The sequence below is a fragment of the Mirounga leonina genome, unplaced genomic scaffold, assembly GCF_011800145.1.
Source record: "Mirounga leonina isolate KUSES-001 unplaced genomic scaffold, KU_Mleo_1.0 Mir_173, whole genome shotgun sequence".
NCBI classification, from domain to species: Eukaryota; Metazoa; Chordata; class Mammalia; order Carnivora; family Phocidae; genus Mirounga; species Mirounga leonina.
Window position 1 is genome coordinate 65381999 of NW_023270447.1, and position 14600 is coordinate 65396598.

The 14600-nt window shown below is 59.3% G+C and overlaps 1 protein-coding gene across 1 annotated transcript in view; it reads left to right on the forward strand.

Moving 5' to 3' along the window:
• Positions 1-7870, forward strand: part of EPHA10 (EPH receptor A10) — a 37711-nt gene extending 29841 nt beyond the window's left edge. The window contains exons 8-17 of the mRNA XM_035020188.1: positions 369-477; positions 3858-3919; positions 4035-4160; positions 4821-5006; positions 5469-5530; positions 5739-5942; positions 6232-6381; positions 6574-6767; positions 7472-7627; positions 7756-7870. Coding sequence (XP_034876079.1) covers positions 369-477; positions 3858-3919; positions 4035-4160; positions 4821-5006; positions 5469-5530; positions 5739-5942; positions 6232-6381; positions 6574-6767; positions 7472-7627; positions 7756-7870 — 1364 coding nt within the window. The remainder of the gene's footprint in view (positions 1-368; positions 478-3857; positions 3920-4034; positions 4161-4820; positions 5007-5468; positions 5531-5738; positions 5943-6231; positions 6382-6573; positions 6768-7471; positions 7628-7755) is intronic.
• Positions 7871-14600: the final 6730 nt, after the last annotated feature.

The following is a 14600-nucleotide window of genomic DNA, read 5'->3' on the forward strand; positions in this document are numbered from 1 at the left end:
TGGCTGGTTGTGACAGTGAAACAGGGTCATTTAGTTAAGGCACGTGGCACAGTATCCTGAGTAAGTGTGCATTCAGTGTTACCTTACTGTAATTGGCGGCGGTGGTCCGGATGGGGCTGGGGAGCTCAGGTGAGAGGCCATTCCCCCTGCAGAGCTACATTAAGTCATGCCCATCTGAAAGGCCAAAGGGAGGCCCAGGCCTGCCTGTCTGGACCCCGGGGCCTCTCGCAGAGCTGGACTGCAGGGAGAGGAGGAAGCTCCAAGCGCCCCCGTGGGCCTTCTGCTGTGGGGGCAGGGCAGGAGCCTGCCCTGGGGCGGCCCCCGGAGCCTGGCCCTCGGCCTGCCTCAACCTCCTGCTTTACCCCCAGCTGCCTCAGGGTCCAGGGACCACAACCCTGCGGTCGTCGTCACCGTGGTGACCGTCTCAGCCCTCCTCGTCCTGGGCTCTGTGATGAGCGTGCTGGCCATGTGGAGGAGGTAGGTGGCTGGTCCCGGCTTGGCTGACTCCTGCTGGGTCGTGGCCCTGGGCACACTCACGTGTGCTCACGGCCCCTTTGTCTGTGCGTGCATTCGCACACATGCAGATTTGCGCACGCAAGCATCCTGCGGTGTAGATCCAGGCAGGGCCGGCGCGGTCCCGGCCCCTCCCCCACTTACTGCTCCTGCCGCAGCCGGCGCTGCCTCCAGCTCAGCCCGCTCTGGGATGAAGGGGATTGAGCTCCTTAGCTCGTTAAATGTCAGAAGGCATCACTGAGGATGGAATCAAGCTCCGGCTGCTCCAGTGTGATTAGGATTCTCCTGAGGCGCTCAGAGGCCCCCAGCCCCTGCCCGCAAGGGATCTTGAGGCCCTTGAACACAGGCAAAGGGAAGAAAGGCAGAAACTGTGTGTGGGAGGGGGGAGGCCAGGGAGGGGAACTCATTCACCAGGAGGAAGCTTGCAGGAGAGTGGGCAGAGAAAGGGGGTGGGAGGAGGGGGAAGGATGTGGAGCTCGAGTTTGTTTCAGAGAAGATTCCAGTCCTTTTGCACGCAGCAGAAAGCTCATAGCATGTATTTCCACCTTCTCCCCAGGGCCACACTCTGCTGCATGCAGAGGTACCAGGCTGGGGCTGAGGTCAGCAGACTTGAGGGGTGGAAAGTCTGCATGTGATGGGCCGGGGGCGGGGTGGGGGGGGAGCAGAGGCGAGCGATGGCTGCTCGGGGAGCCACATCCCAGCACATCTCAGCATCCTGGAACTGCCTGTGGGCTGGAGGGACAGCGAGTATTCCCACAGCACTGTTTGCTGGCCTTGACTGGAGCACTGAAAGTGACTAAGGAGGGGAGATCCTTGACCTGGGGGTCTGGGAGCCCCTCTGCCTGGGCCAGGACAGTCAGGGAGGCAGGACAGGAGTAGTAAGCTCCTTTCTGGTGCTTAGACGCCCATATTGGACCTGTTGGGAAAGTAGGAATGGACAGGAGCTGAGAGCCTCTTGTCCTGGCTGGGAGCTTAAGAGCTCAGGGAGGCAGGCGGAGGAACCGGGAGAGAGGGGTATAAGGAGCACCCTTCCGGGCAAGGGCTGTGCAGGACAGGAGTAGCTGCCCAGGAGCACCTCGGAGACAGATGCACTAGGGCAGGTCGAGGAAGCCAGGGGTCGGTCTCAAAACCTGCTCAAAATCCCATGGCACGGAAACAGGGAGAATCTGCGGGTCAGGTGCCGATGGGCATGTCCAGCCAGCCTCACAGGCTGACCTCTCTCTGAGTCCCTGCAGAACTTGCCCTCTGCGGGGTCTCCTCCCCTCTGCTTTCCGTCCCCACCCCATCCTGGCTCATCCCACTTCTCACCAGAGGGTGTTGTCTGGTGGAAGCTTCTCGGTTTCTCTGCCACTCCTCCATCTGCTCGGCCTTGCCCCCTTTCTCTCTACCCACCTTTCCTGGATGTTCTCATTCATGGGAAGTCCTGTCACCACTCTGGGTGACTTCAGTGCCCTTGGTAACCTGTCCCACCCCTTCGCTTCTTGGTTCTTTGACTTCCTCATTCCCAAGGACCTTCTGTTCCGTTCCACCCCGGCCTCCCTCTCCTGTATCCTGCCATGGACCTCGCCATCACCCCAAATACTCTGTCCAGCTGGCCTTTCCACTCATGCCCCGCAGGTGCCCTGTCCTTACAGCTTGCCCCCTCGGCCACATCTGTTGCACCTGCTCCTTCAGTGCATCATTGGCCGCCTGGCCCCTCATCCGCAAGTCTGCACACCTGCCTGTCTCTGCACCCATCCTCTCCCTCCCTGTGCCCTGGAGGAGGTGCCTTCCTCTTAGTCCTTCCTGCTGTGTTCCGAACCCCGCCCCTTCTCACCACCTCAGGAACCCTACTGTTTCTAATGTCCCCCTCTGCCCCACATAACAGCTGACATTTAGTGAGTGCTTAGTAAGCTCTGTGCAACCATGCTGTATCGGGCGGGGCTGTCTTTATCCTGATTTTATTAAAGAGAAATCTGAGCCCACCGAGTCCCACAGCTACCAAGCAGAGGAGCTGGGAAGCCAGTCCCTGCGTGAGGTTCCAGAGCCCATGCTGCTAACCACCATCGTGACCACTTCAGCCCCCTTTCCCATCCATATAGAAACATCTCCCTAACCGCCCCCTCCTCCGAGCCTCCACACCATCTCTCTCCCCGTGCCACTTTTTTCTTTCCTGCCTTCCTGTGACGTGGCCACCCCTGATTTCCCTTCTGTTTCCCTTTGACTTGTCTGGCGGTTCTTTTGTGATCTCCTCCATGGCCTCTTTCTCCTCTACCCGGTCTCTGAATGTCGGGGTCCTCAGACTTGTCCACGGTCCCACTTCCCAGGCTCTGTCCTCTTCCTGGACAATGCTCACAGCTGCCGCACTCGTATCTCCAGGGCAGACCTCTCTTGCACCCCCCACCCCACTCATTTCTAACTCCCTACTCCGCGCCCCTCCCTGCTCATCCCGTGGGCGCTGCACGTTCGTTCCCACCGGCGCAGCCCGAGCGAGAGCTTCTTTCTCCCTGTCCTTGTAAACGGCACCACCATCAACGGTTGGGCAATGCAGAACCCCAGAAGTCATTCCGACCTTCTCCCTCCTCCTTTCTGCCTTCTAGCAGTCTCGGAGCCCTGTGGCCCTGTCACCTAAACATCACTTGAGCACTCGAGTCCTCTTTTCTCCGGGTCCATGCTCCCCCTGTAGCCCGAGCCACTGAGCCACCGTCAGCTCCTGAGGGTCGGGGCGGGGGGCGGCAGCTGCAGCCAGCGTGATCTTTCTAAAATGCAGATTGAGTCATGGTGCTCACCTGCTCAACACCACCAGGGCTCTCCTCTGGGCCAGCAAGGCCCCCTTCAGGGGCCCCTAATGCCTGTTGGGGGCTCTGGTGATAGTGACGCAGTCCTTTGGTCCATGGCCACCTCTGCCTCAGGAAGCCCTCCTTGGAGGTCTGGGACTGGTCAGGCCCATCGGCTGCGTGTGCCCCTCTGTGCTTGGACCTGTGAGCGGGCTTGCGATAGATGCTCAGTGCTTGTTTACCTGGCTAGACCCCGGCTGCCCCTGACTGCAGGGGCCACCCGATTTGCTCAAAGTTCAGGGGTTCAAAGTCAGGGGTATGGATTTGGATGCCTCTGGAGGTGCAAGAATATGCATTGTGTCTCAGAGGGAAAATAATTAGGAATGTGGGTGGGGATGAGGGGTTAGGTCTGGGGCTGGGGTTATGTGTCGGCTGTGGGGAGGAGCTCTCAAAGCAGGACAAGAAGGTCCCTCCCCTAGGGCACAGATCTTAATGGTTTTGAAGGGATAAGGAGCTGCCACCCTGGGTCTGGTAAGAGGCCAAGGGCTGGGGCTGCCTGGCTCAAAGAGTGACTCTGCATCTGCCCAGGCCCTGCCCCTATGGCAAAGGAGGTCAGGACGCCCACGATGAGGAGGAGCTGTATTTCCACTGTGAGTTGTCGCCTGCCCCTGCTTAGCCCTCTTCCTTGCTGCCCTTCATGACCCCTCCCACCCCCGGCCACAGAACCCCTTCCTCCAGCCCCTGTCTGTTCTCCCTGCATTCCAGTCAAAGTCCCGACGCGCCGCACGTTCTTAGACCCCCAGAGCTGTGGGGACCCGCTGCAGGCTGTTCATCTGTTTGCTAAGGAGCTGGATGCAAAAACTGTCACACTGGAGAAAAGCCTTGGAGCAGGCAAGCTGGGCACCCAGGAAGCCTTGTCCGTCCCAAGAGCCCCCTCTCTTCCCTCATCCTCACCTCTGCCCTCCAGGCCCTCCCCCATTTCTGGAAGCCCTGCCTTCACCCCAATCCTGGCCTGCCCAGGAAGCCCCAGCTCCACACCAAACAGGACCTCCACCCACTGGGTTCCAGGGAAGGGGATGGCAGAGGAGTCTGTGATCCTGCCTTCCTACCCTCTCCTCGTCCCCATGGTCACTGAGGAGGCCTCCCCACCCTAGCCCTTTCCCCCCTGGCCTCCGCAGACTGCCACTGGCAGAAGTATAGTCCCAGGCCTTCATGGGGGGGCACAGTGGGGAGGAGCATTCACAGACTTGGGGACCAGACACACCTGAGTTCTAGTCCTGGCTCTACCGCTGACCAGCTGTGTGCCTCTTCTGCTCTGAACTCGTTCCTTGTCTGTAAAACGGGCACGATAGCTCCTCATGCAGAGCGAGGTGGGGACTGCGAAGCCCACGTCACATCACTGGGTCTCAGCTTGCCATGATTCGAACTCGGGAGCCCTGAGCCCCAGGCCAGGAACAGCCTGTGATCCCAAGCTGCTTTCTCCGCTGCTCACCGGGCCTGGGTTGGCCAGGGGGGTGGCCTCCAGGGGACTGAGGTGCTCTGTCCTCACAGGGCGGTTCGGGGAGCTGTCCTTCGGCCGCCTGCAGCTCCCTGGCCTCCAGGAGCTCCCCGTGGCCGTGCACACCCTCAGGGACGGCTGCTCTGACTCCCAGAGGCTCAGCTTCCTGGCTGAGGCCCTCACCCTGGGCCAGTTCGACCACAGCCATGTCGTGAGGCTGGAGGGTGTCGTCACCCGAGGTAGGGCCGTGTCCTCCGCAAGTATGGGTGGAAACAGGGTGGGAGGTGGGGTGCTCCTATGCCCCCAGGCCCTTCCTCCAGCCATGGGATGGGGAGCCCCTAAGCTGCCCAATATGGAGAGAAGGCCTCAGCTCTCTTTCACCGACTCAGGGAGACCCTTCCGACCTTGAATGACCTTTCTGACCTGTAGTGACCCTGTTGGGGGTGGACTGCTTGGACCTTGAGTGATCTTTCTTAGCAAACTTATTGCAGCTCCTAGACCTTGGCCTTTGTCCTCCTCCAGATGCCTCATCTTTTGTTCTTTGGCATAGAGGGTCCTGGGCAGGGGTGCGGCCCACCTGGGGAAACTTGTTTCTGGCTGTCTCAGCTCAGGCTGGGGCCCGGGTGGGGGGAGCATGTGTGTGAGCGGTGGGGGGTGGGGGGTGGGGCAGGCAGCTTTGTGTGTCCCCATCCCTGGCACAGGAAGCACCTTGATGATTGTCACTGAGTACATGAGCCATGGGGCCCTGGACGGCTTCCTGCGGGTGAGTGGCCTGGGTCCTGGGGGGTACCGCTGACCATGTTAGTCTTTGTTCCTCACTTTCTCTTTGGTGGGACTTGTACTTGGCATTGTTCCCTAAAAAGGGGCCCACTGGCCAGGCCCACCTGGTGGGTCCCAGGGCAAACCCAGAGGGGGCCAGGTGACTTCGCTGGGGTCCCACAGCCCCAGAGAACTGCATGTTCCTCCCACAGAGGCATGAGGGCCAGCTGGCAGCCAGGCAGCTGTTGGGGCTGCTGCCCGGGCTGGCATCAGCCATGAAGTATCTCTCGGAAATGGGCTACGTCCACCGGGGCCTGGCGGCCCGCCGTGTACTGCTCAGCAGTGGCCTTATCTGCAAGATCTCTGGCTTTGGGCGGGGCCCCCGGGACCGAGCAGAGGCTGTCTACACCACCATGGTGAGGGTTCCCTTCTCCCAGGCAAACCTGCCCATCAGACTGCACCAGGGTCCCCCTCACCCACTGCTGCCCTCTTCCCTGCCTTGTCAGGGTCACACTCCCTACAGCCCTGCCCCTCCCCCCACTTGGCCCCAAATGAATGCCAGTGTGGGCATCATTATGTGCCTTCCCCAGAGGTGCAGCTGGGAGGACGGCAGGTGGGGCTGGGTCTGGGGCTCCGTGGGGTGGGGAGCCCTGGGGGTCCTTGGGCCAGTCCCTTCCTGCCCCTGACCTGCTTGCCTGCCTGCAGAGTGGCCGGAGCCCAGCACTGTGGGCCGCCCCCGAGACGCTTCAGTTTGGACACTTCAGCTCTGCCAGTGACGTGTGGAGCTTTGGTGTCGTCATGTGGGAGGTGATGGCCTTTGGGGAGCGGCCCTACTGGGACATGTCTGGCCAAGACGTGAGTGATCTTGGGCCCCAACTCCCTGACCTCTGCCCATTGACCCTTGATCTCTCAGCCCTAGGCCCCTCTTCACTGCCTACTTGCTTCCGGTCCTGCCTGGTCACTGCCTGAGTCTTCCTTGGGATGGGATGTGTGCATGTGTTGGAGGGACTGAAAGCTTCCTGTCTGCCCCTCACCTCCATGGCCCAGGTGATCAAGGCAGTGGAGGATGGCTTCCGGCTGCCACCCCCCAGGAACTGCCCCTCCCCCCTACACCGTCTGATGCTAGACTGCTGGCAGAAGGACCCAAGTGAGCGGCCCAGGTTCTCCCAGATCCACAGCATCCTGAGCAAGATGGTGCAGGACCCGGAACCCCCAAAGTGTGCCACGACCGCCTCTCCCAGGTACAACTGATGCCATTTTGTGCCAGGTTCACTCCCACCTATCCCCAACCACCAGATACAGTTGACCACTTGCCTCGCCGTGAGTGGGCTCCCCATGTGGCCCAAGTGTAACTGCCCTACCTGTCCCACCCCACCTGTCCACCTCACCTGTCCCACCCCACCTGTCTACCCCACCTGTCCCACCCCACCTGTCCAGGTAGGGCCGCTCACCCAGTTGCCTAGATAGATCTGATACTCTGCCTGCCTCAGACACATGGACATTGTCCTCCACCTTAGTCATTCTACTTGTCCTGGGTTTTGCCTCACATGTCCCAGTACAATGACCACTGACTGGGTGAATACATGTGGAAATAGTTCGAACAGGTTTGTAGTAGCAATAGATAAAATAAGTGAAATGAGTATTTCTTGTCCCAAGTATAACATGGGTCACCTCCCAAACCGTCCTAGGTATGTCCTACCCCCTAGATACTCCCAGTACCTTTAGCTGGCCCAAGTGCAGCCCACTCTCTACCTACCTGCCCGGGTATCTCAAAACTCACACCTGCTCTGACAATGCCTCACACTCTGTGGAGCCGGGTCTGCCCTGGGGCTCGGTCGCCCTCCCCTTCTCCTGTCCTTTCTCGGCTGGCCTCTCCTCAGGAGAGTGACCAGGTCTGGGCACCAGAACCCTGCTGCCGACTGACCACAGCTCCTCTGCTCCCCAGGCCTCCCACCCCCCTGGCGGACCGTGCCTTCTCCACCTTTCCGTCCTTCGGCTCCGTGGGTGCATGGCTGGAGGCCCTGGACCTGGGCCGCTACAAGGACAGCTTCACTGCCGGTGGCTACGGGAGCCTGGAGGCCGTGGCCGCCATGGCCGCCCAGTGAGTCTGAGGAACCTGTCTGGGAGGGCCCGAGCCTGTCCTAATTCTGGGCCCTTCCCTGTCCCGACGGAGGGAGGGAGAGCAGAAGAGGGTTTGAGCCAGCTGGGTCTGACCGGCCCTTCTTTCAGGGACCTGGTGAGCCTGGGCATCTCGTCGGTGGAACATCGAGAGGCCCTCCTCAGTGGGATCAGCGCCCTGCGGGCACGCATGCTCCAGCTGCAAGGCCAGGGGGTGCAGGTGTGAGCCACGCCGTCCTTCCAGGCCAGGACCCCAGCCCTCACAGGGACCCTGGCACGCCGCACCCCGGCGGGGTGGAAGTGAGCACGCTCTCCCTGCACTCGGGCCCAGAGCTTGTTTGGGACCACAGGTCCCCTCATTTCACTGCCTACTCCTCCCATTTTCCCCAGTCTGAACACCTTGGCTGACTCAGTCCCCCTGGCCAGAGGGTTTAAATCCCTGGGGAGAACCCCTGAGATAACAGCAGGAGGAAATGCAGGGTCCCAGAGACCACGGTGGGCAGGACGGAGAGGGAAGACCTAGCTTTAAATAGCCTTGTTCATGTTTTTCTGTCTTCCACACCCACTGGGGCCTGGGGCCTACCCGAGTGGGTGCCCCTATTTCCCATAGACTTATGGGCCAGTTGACAGCATGGGTCCCTAATAAGCTCCCATGAGACCTGGCAGGGACCACCTCTGCCTGGCAGCCCATCCTGAGGGGCCTGGAGAGGCGAGGTCCTCGGCTCCCTGGGCATGGGCTCGGCCACACTGGTCCTGAGGCCCAGGCAGCGAAGGTGGTGCTGAGCTCCGGGGCTGGACCCCAAGGCCCCAGACTCAGGAGCTGATTTCTGCCTCCCCTGCCCTGGGCTGAGAGTTCAGGGTGAGGGTGAGGGTCCTGGCTAGGCCATCAAGGTTCTGGTGCTCCCCTGAGGCCCAGTGAGGCCTCCCGTTTGCATTCCTTTTGTAAATTCACTGGCCGGGACATCTGAGAAGAGCATGAGGGGAGAGGTTTTCTCCCCGGAGGACCCATGAGCTTTGCTCTTCCACCCCAGGGGATGGTGAAGAGATCTTCAGAGGTGGACCTTCCCTCTCTGACAGGCTCTGAGCCACACTGTGCAGAGAGGAATGACGGAGGCTGGTGGAGGAGTCAGGGCCAGGGCTGGGGTTGGAACCCCTGCCCCCAACTCCCAGTCCAGGGCTGAGGTTGGCTCTGGAGAGAGAGTCCTTGGTCCTACCTTGTGATACCAATGCTTTTCCCCGAGGAAGCCTAGAGGTACTCTGAGGTGACCGCCTCTCGCAAGCGCTATCTCCTGGGCACCCCTCAGCCTCCTGGGGAGCACCTTCTCCCTCTGACTTTTGTGGGGCTCCGGCAGGAGTGGCCACACTGAGCTAACTCCAGAGTTCCTTATCCAGAAGAGCTTCCCAGAGGCGGTGGTGATCGCGAGGCCAGGGCTTTCAGAGGACAACAGGAAGGCAGCTGGATCTGGACAGGATTCCAGGGGCTGCGTTTGTCCAGGTCACCCCTGCCATATGCCTACTCTGGGCTTGGCTGTGTGCGGGTGGGTGGGATGGGTGGGAAGGAAGAGCCAAGGGGGAGGAGAAGGGGATGGATGAGACATGGAGCTGGCCCGTGGAGGGCTCAGCCCAGGTGGGGAGACAAGCTCAGGCACTGAGAAGTACGACAGGGATGCCTTCCAAAAGTGCCCTGGGCCCCACGGGAGACCTCGGGGTCTGTGGGCCGCTGGGCCCGAGGGCAGATGGACAGTTTCGTGATTTGTGTATATGGAGGTGTGTCTGGAAAGGCTTCTCAGCTGAGAGGCTGATGCATACGTTCAACAAGGCTTTGAAGGTGGGGGTGGGGGTGTCTGTCCTTGGGGTGGGTGCAGTTTTGCACAGGCCAAGATGGGAGGGCCTAGGACAAGAGGCATCCAAGCAGAGGGACTAGCATGAGAAGAAGCCGGGAGGCTGGAAGATGCAGCGCCTTTTTGGGGAGCACCCACGGTGGGGGACAGTGCGTCACATCAGTGCCTTTGGCTCTTCTCTCCTTGGAACCCCTCCCTCGGCTCCCCGCCTCCTGGGCACCTGCCCCAGTCAGTGACTTTGAGGTACTGGGGAAGCTTGAGATACTGCTTCCACCCTTGACAGGGCCGGGGGGTCCGTTCCCATGCCAGCTGCCCTCCAGGCTCGCCCCCTACCCCCACCCAAGCCCGGAAAGGCCATGGCGTGAGGACCAGTGTCCCGTCTTGGGTGGAGGGAGCCTTGTCCCCATCTCCAGCTACATCGGTCATGCTCTAAAGGCCCAAGCCCCCTCCCCATCCCCCGGCTATTCTGCAGAGGGACCCCCCTGGCTGTGTTGGCAGGACTTCGGTGTCCAGGGTAGACCTCCCCTCCATGGAGGAGTGAGGTCCCATAATCCTGAGGGGTCCCAGACCTCTGCCCTGCACGGATGCGGGCTGATGGCTCTCTGGGAGCTCTCTACAGATCTATTTTTATATGGAACTTGTTCACTGGACAGAGGGAGGCGGCCTGCAACCCTCCAGCTCCCCCATCTGAGCCCATCCAGGGAGGGAAGGGGCTGGTGGTGGGGGGTGGTTCCTTCGACTAATTCTGGACATGTTTTTATATTTCGTGGGTTCTATATGCAGGACAAAGTAATAAAAACTTATCTGTGATATGGTACCTCTTTCAGTGACAATTGCTTACCCATTAAGATCTTATGTGGGAAGTTTCCACTGTCCCCCACCCGCCGTGGGGTGTCTCCAGAGTGTGAGTCTGAGGTCTCTCTGTGTAGACATGAATTAAACAGCCCTTGCCATGAAAGATCTCCCAGTCTAGGGAGGGTGGCCCGGGAGCGGAGAGAAGGAGCTCACCTGGTCTCGGGAGTAGTAACCCAAGGGGGGCAATACTCGGGTGGTGGTGCCATTTTCTGAGATCGACAGCACACGGGGAGGGGAGCAGGTTGGGTAGGCATTGTGGGGAGGAAGGCGGGAAATGACACGCTTGGTTCTAGATGCGTTTGAGGCGTGCAGGTGGAGATGTCTGGGAGATGGGTGGGTGCTGGGCCTGGAACTTGGCACAGACGCCGGCTAGAGGTGGAGCTCTGAGGGCCGTGGCTCCTGGGGGTGGGGGTGCGGGTGGGGGGGTGAAGCCAAGTGAGAAGGAGGTCGCCCTGGGCTAGCCCCGGCGGGGGGGCACAGGGAGCCCTGAGGCAGTCTGCCACTGGGAGACAGAGCCTGAGGGGAGCAATGGAGGGAAGCCAGGAAGCAGTCAGCCATGGAGGCGAAGGGGCAGTGAGTGGGGCTGTGAAATGCGGGGAAGCCGCGTGAGCAGAGGTGGTGGGGGCCGCTGTCAGGGGCTCTTACCCGCGCCGTGCTGTTCCCAGGGCTGCCTCACGGAACGGCAGGCCCGCAGCTTGCACCACCCAGCTCCGCTCAGTCCCACAGCCCCCGGGGCTAGAAGTCGGGGAGCAGGGTGTTGGCAGGGTCGGCTCTTCCCGAGGACTTAGGCCTCTCTGCTGGGCTCTCAGACGGCCGGCTTCTGCCCGCGTCTTCACCCCGCCTTCCGTGTCCACATTTCCCCTTTCAGAAGCACGCCAGTCGAACCAGACTGGCCCACCCGAATGACCTCCCTGGAACTTGACGACCCCTGTAAAGACCCCGTCTCCGAATAGTCACTTTCTGAGGTACCGGGGTTAGGACTTCCATCCATGAATTTCGAGGGGACATAATTCAGCCCCTAACAGTGGCCTTAATCGTGGGGGGCAGAAGCCACGTGAGAGGATCGAGGAGTGGAGCGTGGGGATCTTTGGGGGCGAGCGGCAAAGGGAGGAAGGTGGGATAAGACAGTGATCAGGGCGGAGAGGGGGTGCGGGCTGAATGCTGGAGCATCGCCTGAGTGCTCACACGTGTGCACGCACATGCACACATACACACACACACACACACGCACCACGTGAGCCCTTGCCCTTTCCGGCTTCCTAGTGCTTCCGCTCTCCCTGGCCCGGGCTGTTCGTGTTCACACCTTGGAGAAGGTGTCGTATTTATTTGCTTAGGCCAGGGGAATGCATGGGGCTGGGGCTGGGCCGGCGGGGTGGCAGTAAAGAACACCCCTTTCCTCCGTTCCTGTGCTCGGAACCAGTTGAGCACCGTTCCCTGGGACAGACGGAGCCCAAGATACCGGCTCCTTGATAAGGCTGGCTGGAGAATGCTGCTTACCATGTTTCTTCGAATCTAAGATGCTGTTGAGTGTGAGATGTACCACTAAGAAAACGTCACAGCCAATTCAGCTGTGTCATGCCATCTGGTTGGAAGATGCATCCGGATTTCAGAGACGTTAACATGGATAAAATGTACATCTTCGATAAATGAGTTGTGCTGTGCTGGGACAAAGGGCCTTTCTCTGAATTAGACCCACCCAGTCCCAGGCCGAGCCAGGAAGCTGCAAGCCTCGTCTGCCCGGGCGGCTTTGCCGGACCCAGCGTCCTGCAGGGTGGGGAGCAGACCGGCTTGCACCCTGCTTGCGAGCGGGCGGACCTGCAGGAGGAGCCAGGTGGCGCCAATTCAAGCAGGTGGTTCTGTTCAGGAAGTCGCTTCTGCCCCAGGCGGCGCGGAGTGAGCAGGTGGGGCCGTCAGCAGTGTTGCTCTGTGGAGGTCTGCCTGAGCGGAGGCATGGAACCGAGGAATGGGGGACCCCCACCGACACTTCACCCTGCCTGCACGCAGTAAGTGCTCGCTAAATGTTAGGATTAGCAAGGTGTAGCAAGGTGCACGGGCGGACGTACAGTATATGGTGGGGGATTGAAAGGAACACCTCCGGGCAGCAGGGCTGCTGGCGTGGTGTGACCCGCTGTTTGGTCGTTCGGTGAACCCAGCTCCCACCCTGTAGCAGCCACTGGGAAGTTAAGAGCTCACAGCCTAATGGGGGAGTCAGTTAAGTAAAAAGCACGAAATGCACAGCCACAGGGATAAACCCTAGGTGTTGTGGAAGTGCTGGGGGAGATGCAGGAGGGCCCAGGGGGAAACCGTGGAGTGCCTTCACCGCCCTTACTAAGCATGAGTGCGTTCTGGGCTCAGCTCCTCCCTCGCATCGTCCCCTTCACACCGCTCAGGGCTCGAGCAGAACTCCTCCCTGTATGGAGCCCTCTCTTTAAATCTTGGTGCCCTTCGCCATCGAGACTCAGGCTTCTGCCAGTATCTTGAAAGAACCCGGCTAGTCTCCTCAGGGTTCCTCCCTGATGCCTACCAGCATCTTGTGGGCAGATTACGGTTCTCTCAAGCCTCACTCCAGGCCGTATGTGTGGACTAAGACTGCTCGTGGAAGCTGAAGAGAAAAACTAGAAAACCAGAACGAAGTGTTTCCCTGCTGCAAGCACCTTAGACCCGCTCCCAGATAGGCTGCATCTTGGCCCTTCTCCCTTGCCCACTGCACTCATCCTCGACAGTCCGCTGGGGCGCGGTGAAGAGAGACACAGGACCTTCAGGTCCGATTTGAAGACGTGTAGCCTTGGAGAGTGTCCTCTGCCTCCACCCTGGTGGCTCTTAGCACATTGTGGCACGCGGACCTGAAAGTTTGCAGATGGGGAGCTGGGCTCTTCCCAGTATCTCGGTGCCAAGGCTGTGTTCTGGCCTCCACCATCTGCATCATCTGAGGATCGGAAGATGCCAACTTCATAGACCCTAAGATCAACTAAGGGAAAGATGATGGCAGAGTGTAGAAGGCAAGTGCAGATTACAGCTTACAGCGGGGATGGGGGGTGGTGGGCACTGTTTAACCGGAGAGGTGATGCAGGCGGGGGAGGGGGCGCTGGGGTAATGCCTCATCCTGTGGCAGGGAGGAGGCAGGCACCTGAGCCAAAGCAAATTGGATTCCAGACTCCCATGGAGTGCAGAGCCCAATGTGGACCCCAGTTCTGACCACACTCTCTCCTAGCGTCTCCAACGCCTGCCATTTCTGAAGCCTCAGGAATGATCTACTAGTAAAACCTTCAGCACATACGTGTCATGTTGTATTTTAGGTGTGGGTCAACAGCCGTCAGTGTGTGAAATTAGAAAGGAAAACACTCCCCAGAGCTTGTGCACATGTGGGCGCGGAGACAGTTTTCCATCACACGCAAACTCATCAGTGGGAACGGGGATCGCAGTTCCTTTGAGCTACAAAGTGTGTCTGACGCCGTGAACGAGCGACACTTAGGTGAGGTCCTACCATTCACATCCCAAGAACTAGCTCTTCATACGATAATTTAACCTAACTCTTCGTAAGGCCTTACGTTTGGAATTCTTTCAACAGGAAGCCCCAAGTAGGGCTTCTGGAAAGATCAGGAAGCCTGCAGGGCCAAGAATGAACCTGGTGTTTATTGAAACTCTAGGACTCGGGCGCCTGGGTGGCTCAGTCGTTAAGCGTCTGCCTTCGGCTCAGGTCATGATCCCAGGGTCCTGGGATCGAGCACCACATCGGGCTCCCTGCTCCGCGGGAACCCTGCTTCTCCCTCTCCCATTCCCCCTGCTTGTGTTCCTGCTCTCGCTATTTCTCTATCAAATAAATAAAAAAAAAAAAAAAAAAGAAAAAGAAACTCTAGGACTCTTGGCGGCTGCCTCAGGCGCCCTGGTAAAGGGGAGGACTCGGGGGCCCCGTGCTCCCTCCAACCCAGAGCAACTCTGCTTTTATTCCCTTCATCCACACAGCAGAGGGTACAAAGTAAACTGCCTACTGGGGCGAGCACGTAACAAAGGGAAGTGATCTAGCAGGGGTTGTTTTGAATGGGGAGAGGATTCTCTAAGGAAAGCTGCTCTCGGCTCCAGCTGGCTGTTATCAGATCTTATTTTTTGGAGGCTAGCATTTTTGTGAAATCTCGCAATTTTTAAATTGTAACTAATTCGAAAAAACAAAATCCAGTGAAAGTAAGTCTGTTTGGTTTGTGGGCTGGCAGTATGATTTAAATTTTCTTTGCAACATCCCAACCCTGTGATAGTTCAGACCAT